The sequence below is a fragment of the Lithobates pipiens genome, unplaced genomic scaffold (genome assembly GCF_037356315.1).
Source record: "Lithobates pipiens isolate NorthernLeopardFrog02 unplaced genomic scaffold, aLitPip1_a1.2 Scaffold_22, whole genome shotgun sequence".
NCBI lineage: Eukaryota > Metazoa > Chordata > Amphibia > Anura > Ranidae > Lithobates > Lithobates pipiens.
In genome coordinates this window covers 125,729,001-125,755,512 of record NW_027507784.1, presented here as the reverse complement: position 1 = coordinate 125,755,512, position 26,512 = coordinate 125,729,001, and the positions used below count along the sequence as shown (strand labels likewise).

Genomic DNA, 26,512 nt, shown 5'->3' with positions numbered 1-26,512 from the left:
AACACATTGTGATGTCATTAGAGGATAGTCCTGGAAAAGGGCACGGTAACAGAAGACAGTGAATGCTGCTAAAACAAGCAGAGGTGAGCAGTAGCTGACATTTACAGTTCTAATAGCCTTGGGATAGGAGCTTGCACATGGCAGGCTCATCTCAAAGACATCTTGGTACACAGGAAAGGCTTTAACCGTCTCCTGGCACCAGGCGGAGGATGCAGTGTTTAGAAGGCACTCGAAGCTCTATGGTCATCTTCACAGAATAATTTTCAGCTGTCACATATAATCTGTCAGGCTCCCTCCGCTCTCTGTTGGGTACAGCTGTGAGCAGAAGACTGGAATGGGGACTGGCACACTGTGACCCTGTTCAGATTCCACAATAGAAGGAGCCCTGCAGCCCATATGTATCACTGGCCGGCTCACTGAAAATATGTGACAGTCTGTCCTACACAAGACAACTGAAAAATCGCCCACAATGTACAGGACAGCGAATACAGTCCTGATTTCACAAAGAAAACCTCTGTGCTGATCTTTGTGTAGGGTAAAGTAGATCTAAACCCTAATGTAATACATTTTAATGCAAATACGCATAATAAAAAAGCAGCTTTTTTATTTTTAAACAACATACTGTTTTCAGCTTTCTCTAATGCTTAGTTGCATCTCAGTGCTTGCGATTCCCCCTAGCCTCTTCCATCCACTTTCTGTCTAAATGTACTCACTCCAGCATCGGCTGACATCATTGCTCTGGACCGGCTTCCTGATAGTGACAGCAGTGGACCATGCCCGTGCACATCAACGTGATCACTTGTAGTCTCCACCAGGGGCGTCGCGCATTTAACAGCGAGGGCAACACAGGGGCACCAATGGTAGACGGCTGTCACCCCAAAAACAGGTGGTGCCCCGTTACCACTATGTGTAAAGACACCCATTTTCCTGCACTGTTTGAAGTAGAATGGAGTCCTTGGGTGCAGGGCTGTGCAGTACAGAAAAAGGTGTTCTTTATGCATTTTTCTGCAACCGCTGCAGCTGTGCTGAAATCTCAGTTTCTCTGTCCATTTCTATGCACTAAAAATGAACTATGGTGCATAGAAAAGAAAGGTCACTGACATTTTAATAAAGATTAAAAAAATTCAATAAAAAAGGAAAATAAACAGTGCCTTGCATTGTAAAATGAAAGGCAGAGCCTCCCAGAACAAAACGGAGCACAGGAAAATCAATATTTTTCCCTAACAGGGGATACAGCAACCAGCAAAAAGCCAAAAGATGTTCCATTGGTGCCCATACACGCTCTGCTAAATTATTGATTTCTTTTCCGATCAATCTATTCCAATAGGAATAACCAAACACTAGTAGACAACCCAGTCAATCAATATGCCACACACAGGGAAGTGGATTTCAATCAATAGTTATGATACGATTGTAATTTATGACCTTGATCAAACGCATCTTTGTTTCCACCAAGCAATCTCTCAAAATGTGATCACATTCAGAAACAAATCAATAAAGTTTTGCTGATCAACTCAGTTTTATCAAATCCAATCTATATCATTCATAAAGCCGGGTGGACACAGGCAGAATGTTGGGAGATGTGTGTGTATGTTGGTCTGTCCGTTTGGCCAGCTTCTGTTGGACAAGCATGCTGGAAAAGCAGCAGCCACCCGAATCCCGATCAGTGATCTCAGCCAATATTCTGTCAGAAAATAACAGCTCAATGGGGGAGATCTCTGCACTAATGTCAGATGGTTAGTACAGTGGAGTCGTCAGTGTGTACCAGGCTTAAGGGAAGTTACAGCTTTTCGACTGTTTGCAGATTAGATCATTTTGATCGAACCACACATTGATCAGATAATAAAAATCAAAGCGAATATGGCCGCCAATAACCTTCCCCACTCTATCTAGAGCTATTGTGGATGGAATTATAGAGAGACCCTTTTCCTACATGTTACTGTTGTGCTACCCACATAAATTTGCAATCTATTTGCCCCCTGAACCCTTCTCTCCAGTAAGACCCCCTGTATGCTGGGGGTTTCCATTTTTGATCCAGGCCCAGCCTTGTGTTATGGCACTGCTGAGTCTGGGTCTATAACCGTCACAATAAATCGGAACCTGGCAGACAGAGGGTTGAAGTCCGCTGTCTGCTGATGTCACAGAGCCAGTCCAGGCTCAGGCAAGATCACGACACTGGAGTCAGGGATCCGCCCACATGCCTGGACTGTCACCCGGCTCAGCCTTTCAGGGAGCTGCTGAGAGCCTGAGCTGGCTGCTCCCAACCCCTCCACAGCCCAGTGCTTCAGTGAGCAAAGAAGGGGCAGAGCAGATAGCTGTGTCTGACAGTCACCAGCTATCTGCTCAGGGAGCTGTGATGACCGAGCGATCTGCTGTGTTAGATTGCTCGGTTCTCAATGTCAGAGCCAGCAGGGGACAGATGCATCATCAGAACGATGCTGCATCCACCTATGTAAGTATAAATGTGCAATAACCCAGATTGCAATACTTCTCTTTTAACAGCAGACAGTGTAGTCTCCAGTTAGTCTGTTAGCTTCGAGAAGGGAGGAGCAGGGGAGTGCCTTACAATCCTAAGACTGTGTGTTTGTATAGATGCTCACAGTGAAACCTGGGGCGGTGATCATGACACCAGCTTATAGAGAATAGGTAAAAGATAGGTAAAAAGAGAAGGAAGCTGTATATTCAGTAAGAGATTAAGGCTAAATTGAATTAATGTGGTGAGAGCTAAATGCGTTTTGCAGAGCGATTTTAAGTAGCTGCAGCTGAAATGGCAAAAAAAAAAAAAAAAAGAAGGAGGGTTTGAAGTGATTGTAAAGTCTCATTTTTTTTTCAATAAAAATACCAAACATGTTATACTTACTTGCTCTGTGTAGTGGTTTTGCACAGAGCAGCCTGGATCCTCCTCTTCTCGGGTACCTTTTCTGTGCTCCTGGCCCCTCCCTCCTGTCGAGTGCCCCCACAGCAAACAGCTTGCTATGGGGGCACTCGAGCCAAGTCCCAGCTCCCTGTGTCCATTCAGACACGGAACTGAGGACCGGCCCCTCACCCTTTCTCTTCTGATTGGCTGATTGACTTTGTTTGGCAACAGTGGAAGCCAGTGGCGCCGCTGCTGCATCTCAGCCAACCAGGAAGGAGAGTCTTGGATGGCCGAGACACTTGTGGACATGGCTGGACAGATATAGGGCTCGGGTAAGTATTGGGGGTGCTGGGACAGCTGCTGCACACAAAAGGCTTTTTATCTTAATGCATAGAATGCATTAAGATAAAAAAAAAACCTTATGACTTTACAACTCCTTTAAGATCACTTTAAAGTGGTTGAAAAGGCTTAATCCTGTGCCACAAGATCCCCCAGCTCCCCCTAACATTTACCTGAGCCCCATCTTGATCCAGTGCTGTGCATGAGAGCAGCGGCTCTGCCCGCTCTCTCCCTCCTCACAGGGAAGACTGATAGCAGCAGGATCCATTGGCTGACACTGGTGTCAATCAAATTCTGTGACCAGGAAGCAGGGGACGGAAGTCAAGCTGTGCCATCTGAGAGTCTATTGACATGGGCAGCACGGCTCACGATCGAGTTCAGGGAGCTGAAGAGGAGGATCGGGCCTGCTCTGTGCAAAGCCATTGCACAGAGCTTGCAAGTGCAATTTTTTTTTTTAAACAATAAACATGTTATAATCACTTTAAGTAGTTTAATTGCTTTAGCGCTGGTTCACACTGGTGCGATTTCTGATGCAACTTGGAGTCACACAGAATCACATGACAAGGGAAATCACATTATTTTCAATAGTGCCCGTTCATATCAATGTGATTTTGGAAAAGGTTCCTGTGCTATTTTGGTGAGATTATAGAATATTAGAATATGCCAATAACCACATCCAAAGTTGCTTTAAAGTCTCACTATATAATCGCACTGAAAAAAAAAAATAACATCAAAAGCACATCGCCGTAGTGTGAACGTGCAAAGACAAATTTTATTCTTAAGAAAAGCCTGTTCTATTCTGCATATACTATAATGAGTTTGCTGAGATAGTAAATGAAAGGCAATTGCTGTTCTGTTAGTTCCTCATTATCTTGTAAGGGAATATGTCAGAGCTGTATAAGGCAGTAAAGTAAAAAGAATCAAAGCAGGATTTACTAATGATCAAAACTTCAAGCTGAAAAAGCTGCTAACGTTTAGAGAGCTGCCACGTGTGAGCGCCTTTCTCCCCACAGCGATATATTCCTGGAGGTGTATACACACCCATGGTATACACACCCCATACCATTATTAAACGGCTTACTGGAAATGAGTTAGCCATTCAAACTATTACTAAGCCGAAGAAGCGTTGTATGGAGCGGTCTACAGACGGTTTATCACATCTACACTACTTACTTCAAATCCATTAATAACTTGTAATCTGCATTATTGTAAGAAAGCAGAGTTTCTCTTGATTGTCTGCAAATATCCATTAGCCACATTTGTTACCATTTCCAGCACAATACTGAAAAGCACAATCTTCCAGGACAGAGCTACACACATCCATCACCCTACCAGGTCTACGTTTATAGCCCCAGACTGGACATCAGATCTGGGATCATCCCATTAACCCCGCAGCTCGTCCCAGAATATGGTAATACACCTGTTTATTTTATTCATGGGGAATTGCTGAGTCAGCCGTCTGTTTGTCACACCATCTGTGCTCATGAAGTTGAGGTTACAGGATTAGGTACATGGACTTATTTAAAAAAAAAAAAAAAAAAAAAACACGTCAGCTACCGGTGAATGAGATTGTACTCCATGGAAAGAAAAAGTCTGCAGAACCTGTTTCCACCTTTTGAATCCAGGTGCATCAATCACCCGGACTGGAGGGAGAAATCTGATACAATTTTAGAAGGTTGACAGAACGTCTGTTGACTATAAGTAAACCTGTAATGTCTTCACAGAGGTAGTAGATCTGCACGATTCTGGCCAAAATTAGAATCACGATTGTTTTTTGCTTAGAATAAAAAGATCACGATTCTTGCGACGTAAAATCTTTCACATTATACAAAAAAATAAATAAAAAGAGGTTAACCTTTACTGATTCGTTTTTTTTTTTATTTTTATTTTTTTCTCAATTCAGTCATTTTCGTTCCTGGACCGGTTCAGCGAGCCACTGAGAGCCAAAGCCGCCCCCTCCACAGGCCAGCACTCCAGCGAGCAAGGAAGGGCAGAGCAGAGAGTTGTGACTGACAGTCACCAGCTCTCTGCTCTTGAAGCTCTGAGAACTGAGCGATCAGCGGTGTTTGATCGCTTGCTTCTCAGTCTTGGATGCATCATCAGTCCCCTGCCAGCTCTACCTAGGAAAGTATGATTCGGGAAAAAAAAAAAAATTCCCATACCTCTCTTATAGGCTTTTGCAAATGCTTGCTAGTAGGGATGAGCTCAGGCGTGTTCGCATTGTCCACGTGCAGAGCCCGCCAGGAAGTCAGCGCAGCTCTGCGCTAATCACAGGCAGTGAGAAACTGCTCGATCTCTGCAGCCGCACATCAGGGCAATGTCTCACTGCCTGTGATTAGCTCAGCGCTGCGCCGACTTCCTGGCGAGCTCTGCACGTGGACCATGCGAACGCGCCTGAACTCATCCTTACTTGCTAGCCGCATGCCACAGCAGGTTCTGAATTCTTAGGATAAATTCACACTATTGTGGATATCACACTTGTCCCAGCACCTGCAGCCAAAACGCGATGCTCTTTAAAAACACACAGCAATGCTTTTCAATCCTAATTGCACCACACACACACACACACACACACACACACACATCTAAAAATGCAGTGAGTTTTGCGGCTGCGGAACCTCTGGAAAAAAAAAATCACATGGTGCAAAAGCACCATGCGATTTCCCTGCCACCATTTTAAAAATGTTGCGGGAACGTTTTCGTTTCTGTATGAAACGCAATGTCAAATACATGGGCTGCCGTGTCCACATCGCAGAAGTGTGATCCCAGGCCTGTGAGTCAACGACCCAGAACAAGTATGCAGACAAGGACTTCTGACTTTACACTGACTTTGATGACCGATATACTTGTAAGGGAATCTGAAAGTACTAAAAACAGACAGAACAGCCATCGGGGTAATAAATTCCTCATTGATTACTACATGTTATCACACTGTTTACACCATCTCCCAAGCCTTGGTCCTTAGGCCTCATACACACTAGGGCTCTCGTAAAATGTTTTACCCAATCAGGGGAAAAGCAGATTTAAAAAACACACCTAAGCCACGTTTATGCATGTGCATTTAAGTAAATTAAGGGTGTTTATTCATTTCATTGCCCAGAATATTGATTTATTATGAAAAAAAAAATGCTTAAGCACTAAACGTATCTACTGTTTAGACACGTTTACCTGTGTTTAGGTGTCAGGCCTTTTTTTCGGCCAAAACGCTCCCCTCTTTAACGCGCACGTGATGGGCTTTTATTTTTCTGCCTGTAAACGCCTGTGTGTGCATGGAGCTGCAGGTAGAGGTGCATTTAGATGCGGAAAAGAAAAAAGTAAAAACACCTGTAAAACAGCCGTTTTTTGAGCTGAAGCGTGCACAAGGCCTTAGAAATGTCTACTCAGCACCACAAATGTGAAGAGTAACCCACAAAACTGCCGGACAGAATGTACAGAACACAGAGAGGTGACATAATACAAGGTGCAGGCGCCGAGCTTATTGTTCAAAGGAGTCAAGGAATTCTTGCAAGGTCATCAACCCGACGATTTTTATTATGACCTAAAGCAAGAGCAGGTGGAGTCGAAGTTTCAAAGTTTGCAATCTAATACTCACTGAAATAAATCAGATGAATTTAAAACAGGAAGTATAGGCTTTCCATGGAAAGTAAAACGTTACTGTTTACGTGTCGGGCTGGATATCCACATCATACACTGTTACCAGCCCACAGTACATCGGGGGTGGAGGGGGTCGCTGCACAGAGAGAGCATCAAGGTGTACATCAGATTTGGGGTACAGGGGCTCATGCACAGGCATATTGAAAATTCTCATGCTTAAACTGGATCCTGCTGACAGAAGATGGCAGAAAGAGACAGCTTAAGCCTAGGTTCACATTGCTGCGGTTAGATATGATTTCAACCCAGCAATGCCGTCCGACTTGGGGGGCGATTTGACAGACATCTGTGTGGATTGCTGCACAGATGTCTATTGAAATCACCCCAGAAGTTGCCAAAAATAGTGCAGGAACTACTTTTGGGAATCGGTGCTTCGCACTGATTCGGAAGATGCTATTTCTGGTAAAAGCCATCGATTTGGCATGCGATTTGACATGTCAAATCGGATCAATGTGAACCTAGGCTAAAGGCTTAGTTCACCCTTACCAAAAAAAAAAAAAAAAAAACTGTCTATAGCAGGAAGGGGAGCCTGTAGATGAAAAACAATTGCGTAGTTTTGACTAAAGTTGGATAATGCTCTTGCTAGAGGTGTAGGCTTATTACATACCTTCTGAAGCTTGGCCAAAAAAAACCCTCCCAAAAATGGCATCATTTTATCCTGACTTGTTGCTAGGATGTTGCTAAGATACTCCCTGCCAATACCGCTTATCCATTTCATCACAACAGCAAGCTTTCACACCTCCACATGCGTGTGGTCCACCATCTCCTCCGTCTCAGCAGCGCTGACCTCAAAGCTACTGCAACAGGGGAAAGAAAGTGTGTGCAAGGAGGTAAGAATCAACTGGTCCAAGCAATGTATTAGCAACAAGGCAGGACAGGATGAAACCACTAGTTTAAAATGATTGTATAGTGTTGTTTCTTTTGTAAGTACTTGCTCTGTGCAGTGGTTTTGCACAGGGCAGCCCTGATACTCCTTTTCTCAGGTCCCTGGCTATAGATCCAGGCTCCTCCATCCTGTTGAGTGCCCCCATAGCAAAGCAGCTTGCTATGGGGGCACCCAAGTTGAGCTGCAGCTCTGTGTATCCATTCACAGAGCTCCGGTTTGGCCCTGCCCCCTCTCTCTTTCTTGATTGGCAGAGTTTGATTGATAGCAGCAGAAGCCAATGGCACAGCTGCTGTGTCTCAGCCAATCAGGAGGCAGAGTCCCTGGGCAGCTGAGGTACTCGTGGACATCGCTGGATAGAGATGGGGCTCACGTAAGTATTGGGTGGGCGGGGGGGCTGCTGCACACAGAAGGATTTTTATCTTAATGCATAGATTGCATTAAGATTAAAAAAAAAACCTTCTGCCTTTACAGCCACTTTAAGGGCTCATTCAAACCATACATGCATGAAAACTGATGGGAAAACCGCACAGATTTCACATAAGTTTTCATGCATGTTTTAGTGAGTTTTTATGAATGTTGACATTAGGTTTCATGCTTCAGTTATGTGCCCTGCACACGTTGCAGATTCCTGCACATGATACCAGTGTTGTGGTTTGAACAGGGCAGATAGAGAACATTTGGGGGGTTTTGTGCCCTTGCAGAACAAATGTAGAAAAACTCACGTCTCTGTACATGGTGTGAACGAGGCCTAAAATGTCAGGGGTTTTTCGGTCAGTCTTTGGGAGGCATGTAAATGGCCTACATCTAAAGCAAGGGTATTGTCCAACTTTAGTCTGCAGTGTTTGTTTTTATAAACAAGTGCCTCTTACCTGCATAGGCAGTTTAAAAATGCTTGTAACGGCATGTAAGCTACTCACATTTATTACATGAAAATACTCATCTGGAATGGGGATTCGGGCATTTTTTTTTTCTTGTGGATCTGAACGTAGCTCTAGAATACAAAGCTAAACATCGAACAAATTGGCTATCAAAGAACGGTGCTCAGATCAAAAAGTGAAAGTGTTTTTTTGCACGTGTGTGCCCGAGGATTGGTTGAATATGACTGGTGTTTAAGCATCTGCTTTTTTGGACATCATTTCAGGCATTTGTTTTGCGTGTATTCATGGGTATTTATGTGCATATTTGGGCGTATATGTGAGTTTGCGCGTATATGCGAGTTCACGCAATCATTCGTACAATACATTCCTAGGGAAAACCATTAATATTTATGCTCACATGCGTGTATTTTCATGCATTTGCTCATACCCGCACAAAAAAAAAAAAAAAACTGACCTAGAATGCAGATTTTTTTTTACTCAAGAATATGCAGTGCTGGTTTACACACCTCAAACAAGAATTTCCCATAGCAACCAATTGCATTCCAGCTCTATTGCCAGCTACAAAAAGGTACATTGGACTACCTCCAAATAGAAATAGTAAAAATGTTTCATTTGTAGCAATTCTGCTAAATACGTTCTTATGCAATCCAAGATTTTTGTGATTTGATTGTGTGTGATCACACAGGGCTGTTCCAGTTATTGCTCAGACATATAAACAATCCTGCTACCACAAAGCCCTACATACATACAGATTTAAGGAGCAGCTGTGTATTCTATCCAAAAATCAACAATGTAAACAAATGTCTGAATACATAAAGCCAAGATACAGGATGGAAACTCGAGTCAATCATCTACTGAAGGCGTGCTATAGAGATGTGGAGATTATATATATTAATTAGTTAGGCTCCATGCACACTAGCTGGAAGAAAATGTTCCCAACAGCAGCTTTTAAAAAAAAAAAAAAAAATAAAAAAAAAAAAAAAATTCTGCTTCTAGATACAAAAAGGTCCAGGCACACTACTTTAGTCTAGAAGCATTTTTAAAGCTTCAGCTTCTAGGAGCAGAAAAAAAAAAGTTTTTTCGCGTTTTTGGGAGCGATTTGCCAGCAGAAAAAAAAGCTGAACGCTCATGCTGCTAAAAGCTGGCACAAAAACACTATTATGAGCATTTTTCATCCAGCGTTTTTTCTGGCATTTATTTTTAGCTTGTAGCATATGCATGGAGCCTAAACCTCCTCACCCAGCGCTATAGCCAAAAGACAGCGTGCTCTATGTTAAAAGAGGAAGTAAACCCTCTCTTAAAGAAAAAAAAAAAGCAAACACCCTGCAGGACAAAGGCTTAATGAGCTAGTACGCATAGAATACTAGTTCATTATGAATTACTTACCTGAGATTGAAGCCCCCGCAGTGACCCTCGTTCACCTCCTCTGTCGCCGCCATATCTCCCGGAGTGACTTCAGAGTATCGCTGCTCCGGCGCTGTGACTGGCGCATGCGCACGGTAGCTGTCAGTGACGGCATGATCGCCTTCACTAATGGCACGCTCAGTGCGCCTGCACCGTTGTCTACGCCATAGACATCGGTGCCCGTTTTTTGGAAAATATCTCCTTAACTGTGTAGGTTAAGGAGATATTTCTTGCACCTACAGGTAAGCCTTAATCTAGGCTTACCTGTAGGTTAAAGTGGTCTGTAAGGGTTTACAACCACTTTAAGCAAGTCAATGAGACTTGGCTGATCACAGATCGAAGTAAGGGGCCAGCTCCTTACCACGTGACCAGCTGTCAGCCAATGGTCACGTGATGTAAACAAAATATCGGTAATCGTCTTTTTCCCCCCCCTCACACTGACAGCGTGAGGAGGGGAAAAAAAAATAAAAAAGAGAAGAAAAAAAAACCCATCACCGGCTTCTGTCAGAAGGACATCGGTCCGAAACAGGGAGAGCTGCCTCCTGATCTGTGCCCACTAGTACCACCTACCAGTGCATATCACTGCTGCCTATTATTCACCACCTGTGCCACCTATCAATGTCTATAAGTGCTGCCTATCAGAGTCGCCTACCAGCACCCATCAGTGCAGCCTCATCAGTGCACATCAATGAAGGAGAAAGATTACCTGTTTTCAAAATTTTATAAAAACTATAAAATTGCGTTTTTTTTGTTTCTTTTTTTAAATTTTTTTAGCATTAAAAATAAAAACCAGCAGTGATTAAATACTACTACTACTACAAAAAAAAAAAAAAGCCATTTGTGAGAAAAACAAATGATAAAAATTTCATTTGGGTCCAGTGTTGCATGACGGTGCAATTGTCACTCAAAGTGTGACAGCGCTGAATGCTAAACATTGGCCTGGGAAGGAAGGGGATTTAAGTGCCCAGTAAGCAAGTGGTTAAACACTAAACAATATACTTATTTTCCAAAAACAATCCATACACACCCACTACTCAATGGCCCTGTAATCTATTTGTCATGAAACCGTAATCTATTTCTTATGAAACATTTTCTCTATTTCTCATGAAACAGTTTTTCAGCCTCTTTGTAAACATCCTCCGTCATCTCCCGAACCTCGTTTTTACCCCTCACTTCATTTGTTTGGAATGAGCATTGCACGCTAGGTTTGGTCACATGCACACTACACATCCCATAGATCATAGTCCCTAGTCCAGCTATAGAGCAAACAAGAAAAAGGTTGCTATGCGCCCACATACAGTGGAACCATAGAGAATGAACATAGTCACCCTCTAGCAGAGTTTGGAGGAGGCCGAGGGCAATTTTCTGCGCCGAAAACTACATACACGTTGCAGATTCCTGCATAGAAAAAATCTGCACGATACCAGTGTAAACAGGGCATTTTTAGATTGTAAGCTCTAATGAACAGGGCCCTCTGATTCCTCATGTATCAAATTGTAATGTAACTATAATGTCTGCCTTTATTTTGTTAAACTCTGCGCAAACTGTTAGCGCTATATAAAACTAATAATAATAATAATAGAGAACAATTGTTTTTATTTAAAAAATACATATACAGTACTTGAGAAGAATTTGTTTTTTCAAACCAGAGTGTGGTGTCACTTTAAATGTTTCTAGTGAGCCCCTTTCATGGGCATACAACCCGAGAAGAGGTGTGTGGTTATTTGCCCATTTTGTCAGGCAGATGCTACAAGATACAGTGACAGTAATTACACAGAGAACTGAGGGAGGGAGTCAACAATACATACACCATAACAGCTGACAAAATAATTCCAGGCCAGGAATATCCCCCGCATACAGATCTGGGGGCATCTTAAAGAAAGAAAAGCCCACAGCCTGGGTGACGCCATCATTTCATGTACTATACATGAAGCTACACACGGTCATAACATTGCTGACTCAGAACTCAGTACTGCATCCTGATCCCATGTCCTGCATTCTGCTGACTCGTAAAAACTCAAGACTATATCTAATATTCTTGGAACAGGAAAAACAACTAGTATAATATCATGGTACAAAGGTTAATAAAAATGTTCTATTTATAGTTGAAGGAATGCAGAATTTTCCATCATATCTATAATCACGACAATCAAGGGCACATGTCAGGTAAAAAATCTCCAGCTGACCCACTTACTCCAACTGCCCAATTCCTCACCTAGGCAAGGATGACGTAGCCCTCTGTACGTCCCTAACCCCCCTCCCCCCAATCCTCTTTCATCCAGACCCACAGTCCGCAGACTCCTGGGATACATTTTATACATCTCTACACCTCAGGCTTCGTTCTCATGGCTGATTGGGATTTCCAGGGGCAAGAAATGGGCTGATGGAGAAACTTCATGCTACTAGATGTAAACAGCTGTGGCCAAATTTGTCACATCTACAAAACAATGGCCAGCACTGCCACTATACACATACTGATGCAAGTAGGGACACTGACAGGCCCTGGACGCAGACAGTTTGTTTTCTGGGATGGCGTTTTTGGTCACCACTACTCTGCCAGTAGGCATGCAGCTATAGGGCAGAGTGCTGCTGTACCCAGAGGCCATGCTTCTCATTCCAACAGGTTCCTCCATGCCAGGCCACCAGCCCCTCAAAGGACACAGATCTTTGCAGGTTGTGTTTATTTCTCCTTTTAAATTGACTGTCCGTGCATCCATTTCAAGTTTTAAAATTCTTTGACTCTTTAAAATGTATCATTTGAAACTGGACTAAATTGCAGGTATTCAAAATGAAACAAATATACATTCAGACATATTATGCAGTTTGAGAGGCCACTGTGATTTTCCATTGTATTTCCAAAAGTGTTGGAACATTTAAAAAAATTCCCAGTTGAAAATAATGTTTAAACAGATGTTCAAATTGGAGATAAAAATATTCTAAATGTTATCCCCATTTCTGACCCTATATAGAGAGATGACAAAGAAGTGGAATGCTTTCATACAATGTCATTGGCTTACTAGGGCCATGTAGACAGCCATATTAGTTCATTGACATGATGAGCATCCGCTCCCCTTTCTGTACATGCTAGGGATCGACCAATATAGTTTTTCGGTGCTGATAACATACCGATATTTCTGCCACCTCTTCTGCCAATAGCCGATATATTGTACATTTAAAAAAAAAAAAACATTTTACTCCATCATTTTACTTTTTTTTTGTTTTTTTATCACTGTTATTACTGTCACAAGGAATGTAAATATACCTTGTGAGTGCCGGTTCACACAGGGGCAACCTGACTTACAGCGCAACTTTACAAGGCGACTTCAGCCTGACATTCAACAACTTACAAGGCGACTTTGGCTGTGGCCAATCACAGAATAATCAGCTCTGTGGGAGGGAGGGGGTTGCCTGGGTAAACATGGGGCATACCTGGGTAAAATTATTTTCTTTTTCCTGTAAAGTCACTTCAATATAGATGGAGATCCGACTTGGAGGCGACTTCCATTGAAATCTATGGGTACAAGTCGCCTAGAAGTAGTACAGGAAACTTTTCTGAAGTCTGAGCGACTAGTAGTAGTACAAAATTTCTTATGTTCAGCGGCTTGGGGCAAATTGAGGACTTACAAGTCTGATACCAAGTCGCTGTAGTGTGAACCGGCACTGACAGTAATAGGCATGTGAGAGGCACTCTTTATGAAGAGATTGGGGGTTTATAAGACCCCAAACCCCTCCTCTGCACTACAAAGTGTTCAAAGATCTGCATTTTTGAATACTTTATTTCTTAAAACTGGCACCTTTAACCACTTTCAGACCGGACCATTTTGCTGGTAAATGACCAGAGGTCTTTTTACACTTTGGCACTGCGCTGCTTTAACTGGTAATTGCGCGGTCATGCAATGTTGTACCCAAACAAAATTTGCGTCCTTTTCTTCCCACAAATAGAGCTTTCTTTTGATGGTATTTGATTGCCTCTGCGATTTTTATTTTTTGCGATATAAACATAAAAAGACCGCAAATTTTGAAAAAAAATGATATTTTCTACTTTTTGTTATTAGAAAAATCCAATAAACTCAATTTTAGTCATACATTTAGGCCAAAATGTATTCAGCCACATGTCTTTGGTAAAAAAAAAGTCAATAATTGTATATTTATTGGTTTGCGCAAAAGTTGTCACATCTACAAACTAAGGTACGTTTTCTGGAATTTACGCAGCTTTTAGTTTACGACTGCCTATCTCATTTCTTGAGGTGCTAAAATGGCAGGGCAGTACAAAACCCCCCCAAATGACCCCATTTTGGAAAGTAGACCCCCTAAGGAAATTGATAAGAGGCATGTTGAGCCCATTGAATATTTTATTTTTTTGCCTCAAGCGATTGAATAATGACAAAAAAAAAATTTTTTTTTTTTTTTTACACAAAGTTGTCACTAAATGATATATTGCTCACACATGCTATGGGCGTATGTGAAATGACACCCCAAAATAAATTCTGCTGCTTCTCCTGAGTACGGGGATACCACATATGTGGGACTTTTTGGGAGCCTAGCCGCGTACGGGGCCCCGAAAACCAAGCACCGCCTTCAGGCTTTCTAAGGGCGTACATTTTTGAGTTCACTTCTCACTACCTATTACAGTTTTGAAGGCCATAAAATGCCAAGATGGCACAAAACCCCCACAAATGACCCCATTTTAGAAAGTAGACACCCCAAGCTATTTGCTGAGAGGCATGTTGAGTTCATGGAATATTTTATATTTTGCCACAAGTTGCGGGAAAATTACAAACTTTTTTTTTTTTTTTTTTTTTTCACAAAGTTGTCACTAAATGATATATTGCTCACACATGCCATGGGCATATGTGAAATGACACCCCAAAATAAATTCTGCTGCTTCTCCTGAGTACGGGGATACCACATATGTGGGACTTTTTGGGAGCCTAGCCGCGTACGGGGCCCCGAAAACCAAGCACCGCCTTCAGGCTTTCTAAGGGCGTAAATTTTTGAGTTCACTTCTCACTACCTATTACAGTTTTGAAGGCCATAAAATGCCAAGATGGCACAAAACCCCCACAAATGACCCCATTTTAGAAAGTAGACACCCCAAGCTATTTGCTGAGAGGCATGTTGAGTTCATGGAATATTTTATATTTTGCCACAAGTTGCGGGAAAATTACAAACTTTTTTTTTTTTTTTTTTTTTTTCACAAAGTTGTCACTAAATGATATATTGCTCACGCATGCCATGGGCATATGTGAAATGACACCCCAAAATAAATTCTGCTGCTTCTCCTGAGTACGGGGATACCACATATGTGGGACTTTTTGGGAGCCTAGCCGCGTACGGGGCCCCGAAAACCAAGCACCGCCTTCAGGCTTTCTAAGGGCGTTACAGTTTTGAAGGCCATAAAATGCCAAGATGGCACAAACCCCCCCCAAATGACCCCATTTTGGAAAGTAGACACCCCTAAATTTAGGGGTACACTAGTGAGACTAGGTAATAAATGGCGGGTGCCCTGAAACTATAAAAAAAATAACTAACCAATCAGCGTCACCTGTAACAGTTATATGGTGATCACTGGTGAAAGGGTTAACTAGGGGGCAATCAGGGGGCTTTATGCGGTAGTATATGGGGGTCCCTGGCGCTATAAAAAGCTGCGGCGAACCTAAATACCTACCTGCCTAACTAGCGTCACCTGTGACACTAATACAGCGATCAGAAAAACGATCGCTTATTAGGCTGGGTTCACACTGGAGCGATGCGGGAACGCCACGAATGCGCGGCGGGTTCCCGCATCGCATGCCTCCCGGCGGCAGTTCACACTGCCCTATGCGAACTGCTGGGAGTGTCAGTGAAATGTTACTGACACCCCCAGATCAGTTCGCATATCGCAGTGCGATCTGCAAACTCGGATCGCATGGTGTGAACACCCATGCGATCCGATTCTGCTGCGGGCCAAAAAAAGGGTCCCGTGCGAATTTGCGGCGGGTGTGGCGGGTGTGGCGGGTGCGGCGAATGGCTGAACTCGAATCGCACAGAGATCGGATGTGATTTGCACTGCAGTGCGGTGCGAATCACATCCGTTCTCAAACCGCTGCAATGTGAACCCAGCCTTAGTGACACTGGCGACGGGGGGTGATCACGGGGTTAAACCTTTATTGGGGGGGTTAGGGGGGTACCTTAGAACTAAAGGGGGCTAACCCTAACTGCCCTAACAGTTATTAGTCACAAAATGACACCCGCCGGGTGATCAGGGGGTTAAACCTTTATTAGGTAATAAATGGCGGGTGCCCTGAAACTATAAAAAAATAACTAACCAACCAGCGTCACCTGTAACAGTTATATGGTGATCACAGGTGAAAGGGTTAACTAGGGGGCAATCAGGGGGCTTTATGCGGTAGTATATGGGGGTCCCTGGCGCTATAAAAAGCTGCGGCGAACCTAAATACCTACCTGCCTAACTAGCGTCACCTGTGACACTAATACGGCGATCAGAAAAATGATCGCTTATTAGGCTGGGTTCACACTGGAGCGATGCGGAAACGCCACGAATGCGCGGCGGGTTCCCGCATCGCATGCCTCCCGGCGGCAGTTCACACTGCCCTATGCGAACTGCTGGGAGTGTCAGTGAAATGTTACTGACACCCCCAGATCAGTTCGCATATCGCAGTGCGATCTGCAAACTCGGATCGCATGGTGTGAACACCCATGCGATCCGATTCTGCTGCGGGCCAAAAAAAGGGTCCCGTGCGAATTTGCGGCGGGTGCGGCGGGTGTGGCGGGTGCGGCGGGTGCGGCGAATGGCTGAACTCGAATCGCACAGAGATCGGATGTGATTTGCACTGCAGTGCGGTGCGAATCACATTCGTTCTCATAAACCGCTGCAATGTGAACCCAGCCTTAGTGACACTGGCGACGGGGGGTGATCACGGGGTTAAACCTTTATTGGGGGGGTTAGGGGGGTACATTAGAACTAAAGGGGGCTAACTCTAACTGCCCTAACAGTTATTACAGTCACAAATGACACCAATGCAAAAAAAAAAAAAAAAAAAAAAAAAATGACATTGGTGTCACTGTGACTGGGGGGCAGGGGTAATTGGGGGGGTGATCGGGGGGTAAAGGGGGGGTGTGAGTGTGCCTGGCATGTTCTACTGTGTGTGTAGAGTGTTGGTGCAACTTACTGATCCGTTCTCCTCCGTGTCGGAACGAAAAATACCGACACGGAGGAGAGAATACATCACTTCCTCTCCTGTGTTTACATTACAGGAGAGGAAGTGATGTCACCGGGGATTTCTATTCGTCGGGAGCGATCGCGAGGGGGTGGCCATGAATGAATCGCTCCCGTACGAATACCGACCGCCGCAGGCACCGGGCGGGGGCCCGATCGGGCCCCCGACCCGCGGGAGGCAAGGGACGTACATGTATGTCCTTATGCCTGCCCGTGCCATTGTACCGACGTACATCGGCGTGCGGCGGTCGGCAACTGGTTAAAGATGCCAGTAATCTGGGAAGTGATGTCATGACATCGCTTCCAGAGTACTAAATCTGAGACCGGAAGCATCGTCTTAGTTCGGGTCTTTGGCCACCCGGCGGTTGTGCCGGCTGGTTGCTTGTGCCTCCCAGTAGGATGGCAGAGCCCGGACGAGTGGCAGAAGGCAGTGGGACTGCTTGTAATAACAGCCGAGCTGCTGAGCCACGTCAGTTGTTACTACAATAAAAAGACAACCGTCCATTCTAAAGAACGGTACCAGGGTGATGCATGTAGCTGCATGCATCACCCCAGTAAAACCCCTTGATGCACTAAATCTGTCAGTTTTTTGACCGATCGTTCTAAAAAAGTGAATACCGGCCACCAATAATCAGTCAATCCCTATTACATGCAGCTGCGGTGCAGGGAATGCCCCAACTGAAGCCGATTGTGCCAGCGGGGATGCAATCATGTGACAGCTTTCCACAGGCTCTACTGAACTTGGTTTAGGAGAAACCAGCCCATCCCTACTCCCCATACAATGCAGGGCCAGCCCATCCCTACTCCCCATACAATGCAGGGCCAGCCCATCCCTACTCCCCATACAATGCAGGGCCAGCCCATCCCTACTCCCCATACAATGCAGGGCCAGCCCATCCCTACACCCCATACAATGCAGGGCCAGCCCATCCCTACTCCCCATACAATGCAGGGCCAGCCCATCCCTACTCCCCATACAATGCAGGGCCAGCCCATCCCTACTCCCCATACAATGCAGGGCCAGCCCATCCCTACTCCCCATACAATGCAGGGCCAGCCCATCCCTACTCCCCATACAATGCAGGGCCAGCCCATCCCTACTCCCCATACAATGCAGGGCCAGCCCATCCCTACTCCCCATACAATGCAGGAAAACGGACCTGCATTGTATGTGGTGAGGTCATACTACGGCCACTGACCAGAGCATCTTAGAGAAGAAGCTTTGAGGACCAGTGACACAGTACAGTGGAAGCCTGGGGAGGACTAGGGCCAGTATTACACCTTATTGCTCTATCCCCAGACAAACAAGCATTTAATATTTGCAGTGTGGAGGAAGGGGGGTCCACTGCAAGGGCGGGTTTCTGTCTGCTACCCAGATTTAGGTTTTAAAAGCAACAGCATGTACTGGATATTTACAGAGTCAGGAAGGGTCTGAATTCCCTCTGTGTTCTTAAAGCTATCAGACTTCCCTTTGAGAGATTTACCCTCACTTTCTGTCCTGCTGACAAGTTTCACCAGACAGGAAGTGAGGGAAATCTACAACAGGGATGCAGACAGAGAAAAGGTTCTAGCTTTCATCTACTCTACTAAATAAAATCATGTTTATTTATGTCTGTGTTGCAGTTGGAGAGTTTTCTAACTTCCTGTCTGGTAAACCGTTGTCAGGACAGAAAGTGAGGGGAAATTAAACAAAAAAAAAAAAAATGAAAAATAAGAAAAAAGGTTTTTGTCTTGACATGCACTTTAACATCATAAAAAAATACAAAACACACACACACACACACACACACACACACACACACACACACAGGACTGAGAATAATCCAGTAGAATAAAGAACCTGTGTCACACTCACACATGCATTTTAGAAATGCAGGCATCATAAATACAAAAACTCCTGGACCTGTAAAATGTATTCAAATGTATTTACCAAGTCAGGTCCCTGTGAGCCAGGTAGATGGTTAGCAGGTGACACGTCTCATGTGTCTCTGGTTTCACACCTCAGCCAGGGCTTAGATTTACAGGGCACATGCCAGGCGTTCTGTACGGTAACCATGTGAGCAGGATCATCCTCAGATGTGGAAATGAATTAAATATCACATCAGGTCTTGGCTACCTGTCGGGTGTGGTAAAGCACCACTTTAATGTCAACATAAGCAGGCTCTTAGCTACTAGCTGGAAAAAAAATAAAAAATAAACGTTTACAACCAGATAAAATTGTTTAAAGCTGAACTATGGCCTCAAATATTTTCCTCATTAACCACAAAGGATATAAATCCACTTTTTTCGTGCGCCAAATCCCTTTGCAAACCCAGCCATTTTCCTTGTAGAAATATATATCCAGTGCAGAGAATAGCTGTGGGAGGGGCTGAGCAGGCCCACCTAATACAGATCGCCTATAGAAAACTACAGGAGGGGGCGGAGACAAGACCAAGCACCCTGCACAAGGAGAGAGATTAACAGTGACTGGTCTTAATTATAGAAAACCCATGCTGTATTACTGCACGTATCTGGAAAAAGTACACCAAGACTCAAGTATGAATACACATGCCTCTTGTATTTAGACAATATTGGCTTATCTTGGCATTCTGCATTAAAGGATAATTAACCTGTGCACACACTGTCCGCTCAGCACTGCAGACAAGATCAAACACACAGATCTATGAAAGTGGTACAGGTTTGTTTCTAATATGATTAATACTGCATACAATAATGGTCACAAAAAATATTTTCTTGAATGTCCACTGGTTCTGCACATAGGAGAAGACGTCTCAATAGAAACATTCATACCCAAAAAAGTCACTCTGCAGATTCATAAAAAGCTCTGCACATTCAATAGTCAATGAGACAAACAGCCATTTATTGTGAAGGACTAGAATGTCTATATAGAGGAACGTTGTATTGACATGCATGTTAGGTGACCGTTTCCACAATTCTTTTAAATTGAAAGGGAAAACTACAAGGTGGTATATCAAGGGTGCACACATCACTTTATTCTCCTCAATGCTTTGGGGTGACCATGTTCCTATATAAAAACAGTGGATTTTCCGATGTCCAAGCTTTGCCTGCAGTAGAAAATGCAACAAAATTCAAAACAGCACATCTGGGGTGAACTATGAGGCAAATTGCTAGAAAGGGCCTTTAAAGTGACTCTGTTGCTTTCCAAAAAAAAAAAAAAAAAAAGCTTGCAAGGAAAGACCATAAATACTTACCTCTCAGGTGGGTGGAAAGTCTGAACTCTGCTGTCTTCAAGCTACAGATCCTCTGGGAAAGTCTACTGCAGCCGTTCTCAACCTTTTCAACACAGAGGGAACCCTTGAAATAGTTCTCTGGTCTCGAGGAACCCCTGCTAAAAATTTGAACTCTACAACTCATGATACATTAGTGTGATGGTCAGTTGGAAGAATGGTCCTTACACTTGTGGTCATTGGGAAGAATGACCTCCTTTCATATAGCTAAAAAGATCAATGGTGTGAGTGGGAACTTATATGAGAGGCAGAAATTGCCCAATGCTGAAGGAACACCTAGCAACCTCTGGAGGAACCCTGGTTGAGATTCACTGGTCTACGGCATTCAACACACTTCCAGGTGTCAAAGATCTGCATCACCGGCAGTGCACTTTAGTTCCTCCCACAAGTCCTGTCATTACTGAGTCCCGTATTGACATAGTAGCTCGGCAGGAGGAACCACTGTGTACAGTAGGGGGGGTACAGGTTTTCATCACCCAGGAAGTGATGAATGGTGAAGACTTTGCCGGAGGTTGTTCTGCTTGAAGACAGGAGAGTATAGACTTGCCACCCACACAGAGATAGGTACTGAGTGTCTTCTCTTGCAGGAGCTAAGCTTTGCAATTTTTTTTAGGAAAGTGAATGATTGGCTTTGGAGGACAAATTTACTTTTAGCAAAGTTGTCCTTTTATAGCTCACCCCTACCCCAACTTGGTACTGTATAACCAGTGGTTAAATACTTACCATCATCTGTGTGGCATCGCCAAGCAATATTTATATGTAAAAAGAGGCCGTGAGTCCATGTACATAGGCATCTCACTCCCTATGAAATAAATGGGGCTATTGGCGCATATGAGCAATGGACACATTGCCAGGCATTACAATGGTGTCAGGCAAGGCCATATGGTGAAACTATGCAAGACTGCTGGATAAACTGGGAGGGGGCTTTAAAGGACATAACCTAAAGGGCAACCTAATGCTGAGCGTTGTCAGAATACAAAGAAGGCACAGTAAGAGATTTGTCCTTCCACACTTGTATAGCAGGGATAGAGAAATCAGTTGGATTTTTCTATTGGTGTTACCAACTTTACTTAAAGTGACATTGTCCTTTATCCAGCAGTCCCCAAACAGAAAGTTCTTTCACTCTTATTGAGTGCTGTAAACTGAAATCTGACTATTCTGTGCATATTACTGGGCATTAAAGGATTACCTAGTCAATAGGAATCTTCTGATACACCAACTAATCGCTGGATCATTCATCTAATTATTTCCATTGGAACTGCAGTAATGTAACATAACTAAACTCAACGGTTTTGAAAAACAGTTAAAAAAAAACAGTTACATTCTCAGCATGCTGGGAATTGCAACTGACATATTTTCTTGTGCTCTCAACCAAACAAATGGCTAATATCATAACTGATCACATGTGCAGCACTAGGGCAGTTGCAGATCAAAGGCTAAGATGGCAGCTTCCATGAAAATGACAGGAAGGTTTAGTTCCGTTTTGAGATTCCACATCAATGGATAAAAATGCTTCTGTGGCAAGCCACAGAAAAGCATATCTCAGATAAATTACAAAATGAGAGACTGGTCTGCTTTTCAAAACTACCCCAGTGCACCCAAACCCAGCCACAAGAGAAGCAACCAGTTGATTTCAGAAATGCTCATAATTTTTAATTCAACTAAATTATCTTAATCATCCATTTTATCATATACACAATTTAATTATAGATGACTACCGATAAGATCGCCAGCAAAAATTGGTAAATATGCCGTCATCCATTTTGCTGCCTTTTACATGAAAGCTAAAATGCACCGACATTAGAATATACAAAGTTTCCAATAGGATCGGTTTCTCCAATACATTCAATGGCTTTTGTAAAATGCCATAAGGCTCCATTGTTGGTGCATTGCCCTGTGTCTTGCCTTTGAAGCCATTTGAATGGGGTCATTCAAACATGCAAGGTAATGCATCTGAGAGTTCTGGGAAGGATAAGCCATATATCATAAAAAAAATAAAAAATTATCATCACTTTGCAGCCTGGGCAGCATTAATTGGTCTTCCATAAGTGATTAGGCAAGGAAAGTTGCAGTGGCAGATAAGTGGACGTGTATAGGATAAAGTGAACATTCAGAAATATTTCCTTTTCATTTCCATCACCTGTTTTACAAAGCCAGTTGTCCCGCCACGCTCAGTATAGAACACACACACACACAGGCATCCATATCATCTGTTACCTGTCAATGAAGGAAGTCACTATAAACAGATACCAATGACTCCAGTGTGCACACTGCTGTACAGGGGTGCAGATGCACTATAAATCCCTATAATGCAGATCACTATTTTTAAGTAAAGTGCCCTGCATGCTTCTTGTTCTGTATGGTAAAATGGCTGAAATGATCACAGCCTAACCATAGCCACTGTGGATGGCATTTTTTAGATGCCACAAATGCTCATTAGTTCCTTTGTGATCTACATACACGGCAATATTATATCCCATTCATATATAAAAAAAATGGGTTTGTAATGCCAACAAGCACCTCTGTGATATTTATAATATACGCATGACCATGCCCAGAATAATGTGAGTTTACAGCAAATATTTACAGCAATCTGCATTCCTCTGCTGGTAGTGCAGCATACAAAGCATTGTTCACACACTTACTACTTTTTATGGAATTGTTCTTCTAACAATGACTTGATGGGGATGTCTTTTTGAGAAAACCCAGGGGATACAAGCATATTTCTGGCTTTTCCCATATACATGCATAGAACAGCCCAAACCAAAAATAAATTGTATGAAAAGATTTTATTACTGCAGAATGAAGTAAAGTGCAGGCAGCGTCGGTAGAGGGGTTCAATGGAGAGGCTTGTGGAGCACTGCTGACTATATACTGTATTCTCAATTATACCTAATATAAATGATGGCTCCACTAGGAAACCTTTCTCAACACTTTTACCCCCAGAGGAACCCTTTAAACATTTTTCGGGGTCTTGGGAAAACCCCTTCTGAAATGATTAGGGGTCAGAAGGAAAAAAAAAAAAAAAATGGTCCTCAATAGGAAAAATGCCACCCAAAAACATAATTGGGTCATGCCACCACCTTGGCCTAGGAATTGGGCCAGTGCCATCAACGGGAGGGGGTCAAACAGTCACAGCTCACAGAAGCCCCAGCAACCTCTGGTGGTTAATAGAAAGAATGCCAACCTTTTAGATACCTAAAAAAAATAACTGGGTCATACCACTGGCGTGGACCTAAAAGCTTGGTAGGCACCATCAATGTGAGGTCAGTCACAGCTCAATGAACCCCAGCAACCTCTGGAGGAACCCTGGTTGCAGGTCAATTGAAAGAACGTCACCTTTTACACACACAAAAAAAAAAAAAAAAACGGCTCATGCCACTAGCATTGGCCCCAAAACTGGGTAGGCACCACCAATTGGAGGTCAATCACTCACAGCTCAAGAAACCCCAGCTACCTCCAGAGAAACCCTAGGTTACCAAGGAATCCTGGTTGGTGGTCAGTGGAAAGAATGCCACCCAAAAAGATATTTGGATCACGCCACAGGAGTTGGTAGGCACCATCAATGAGAGGTCAATCAGTCACAGCTCAGGGAACCCCCAGCAACCTCTGGAGGAACCCAAGGGTATTACAGGACCCCGATTGAGAATGGCTACTGTAGGAAGATGAGTACAACTGACAAGATAAAGGGGTCAAACGCTGGAAGGTTTCACTGCAGCATAGCAAAGTAATGTGTTTAAAGCCCACTGAGCAGTCACAGAGTTAATGACGGCAAGGTACATCTGCAATGACAACCCAAACATTGCACACAATATTGATAGACAACAAAATGATATAAAAACTACATATGCATGTCTGATCAGGAACAATGCAGATAACACTGAAATAGCACTTTCAATTGAGCAGACAAAGCACCATAAAATCCCCTCTTACCTTCTATGGCTATGACATGTTCTCGGATCTGGTTCTGTAGTGCGGGTTCATCGAGTCGCTCCAAGAGTTCATAGATGGAGTAGATATTGGGGTGCACGGACTCAAAGCGCTGGATTTCAGCCCGGATGGCCGCTGAGTTGGCCAGCTGCTGCTGGTAGTTCATCCTTGCAGGCTGGGGAGGGCCTCACATATCCAGCCTGGGGGTGCAATGTAATAGAGGTGGGATAGATAGAAGGAGGAAAGGTCCAGGATGAGATGTGGGGGGGGGGGGCGCAATATACTAAGGACAGCAAATGAGGACTACAAAATACAACCCCAGATCAAAAGGTCAGTGTAGTGCTATGGAAAGGAAATCTCACAGATTAGCATTATTGATCAATGAGTGACAAGGGGACATGTCTGTATAGAAGTGGGGAGCTCATTCAGAAATATAGGAACTACAAGAATGGATCTATGTTCCTTCACTGGGTACATGCTGAATACACTATGCAGGGGGGGAAGGCAGACATTGATCTGTCATGGCAGAAATCCAATTGTCAGATAACTGCAAAGTAAGTGTCAGGTGAGTAGAGATGGAGGAGAAGTCATGGACAAGGGGTGACCATTACCTGGTAGTAAGGCAGAGGTGGAGAGGAGATCACAGGACTGAGCTCTACTGCAAAATGACAATCTAATGGGGGGAGGAGGAGAGGGAGAATGAAGGAGTCTGCTCAGATGGGACCTCTCATAGACAACACAGGGGGGTCAATGAATATGTATGGGGGGGGGGGGGATGGAGGAGACACACACTGATCTCTATATACAGTGCAGGGTGGAGGGATGGAGGACACAGGGGGGTGTACAGGGCAGCCAATCTCTCCGAGCTGTCACCGATCTCCGGGGCTGTCCGCTGTGTGTGGCCGATCCCGGATCCCAGATCCCCGGCTCTCTCCTATTCCTGCAAGACGGAGTCCTGATCCTGCTGTGTTTTCCTCTCTTCCTCCGAGAAGTCTCTTCCCTTCTCTCCTCCTCCTCTCTGCCTCTCCTTCCTGTCTCCTCCTACTACTGCATCACACTCTTCCCTCCGAGGGTCCTGCACCACTCACACCCGCCGACACCCTGCACCGCTGACACCCAGGACCAGAGACACCCTGCATCGGTGCTGACCTATGACACCCTGCACCGCTGCTCACCTCTGACACCCAGGATCTGTGCAACCCAGGACCAGCGACACCCTGCATCGGTGCTGACTTGTGACACCCAGAACCAGTGACACTGCATTGGTGCTGACCAGTGACACCCAGGACCTCTGACACCCTGCATTGGTGCTGACCTGTGACACCCAGGACCAGCGACACCCTGCATCAGTGCTGACCTGTGCCACCCAGGGCCTCTGACACCCTGCATCAGAGCTGACCTGTGCCACCCAGGACCAGTGACACCCCATCAGTGCTGACCTGTGACACCCAGGACCTCTGACACCCTGCATCAGTGCTGACCAGTGACATCCGGGACCTCTGACACCCCATCAGTGCTGACCTGTGACACCCAGGACCTCTGACACCCTGCATCAGTGCTGACCAGTGACATCCGGGACCTCTGACACCCTGCATCAGGATTAGTGACACAGAGATTCAACGCTGCCCTGTGACACCCTGGATCTGTGACACAGAGGTTCAAAGCTGCCTTGTGACACCCTGGATCTGCGACATGCTGGATTAGTGCTGCCCAGTGACCGTGAGGGCCACTGCCTCCCAGTGACACCTAGGCACCCAGAATCAGTGCTGACTGGTGACATCCTAGATCTGTGACACCTGGATCACTGCTGACCTGTGACACCCTGGATCAGCGCGTGCCCAATGACACAGGACCCCTTTCCTACATGTCCCTCTAAAGGGCACTGTGAGGGCAGATGTGTCGCCCAATAATGGGGGTTATGTACTAAAGGCACATCCACTTTGCACTACAAGTGCAAACTACAAGTGCAAAGTGCACTTTAAATTGCACTGGAAGTGCAGTGGCTGTAGATCCGAGGGGAACATGCAAGGAAAATAAAAAACAACATTTTAGCTTGCACATGATTGGATAATAAAATCAGCAGAGCCTCCCCTCATTTCC

The 26,512-nt window shown here is 44.4% G+C and overlaps 1 protein-coding gene across 4 annotated transcripts in view; it reads right to left on the bottom strand.

The window, feature by feature from the left end:
• AGAP1 (ArfGAP with GTPase domain, ankyrin repeat and PH domain 1) overlaps positions 1-25,410 on the bottom strand; it is a 601,134-nt gene extending 575,724 nt beyond the window's left edge. For 2 of the 4 annotated variants that reach the window (XM_077448231.1, XM_077448233.1), the window contains exon 1: positions 24,416-25,410. In XM_077448231.1, coding sequence (XP_077304357.1) covers positions 24,416-24,578 — 163 coding nt within the window. In that variant the 5' untranslated portion in view covers positions 24,579-25,410. The remainder of the gene's footprint in view (positions 1-24,415) is intronic. The other 2 variants (XM_077448232.1, XM_077448234.1) reach the window with 2 other exon arrangements.
• Positions 25,411-26,512: the final 1,102 nt, after the last annotated feature.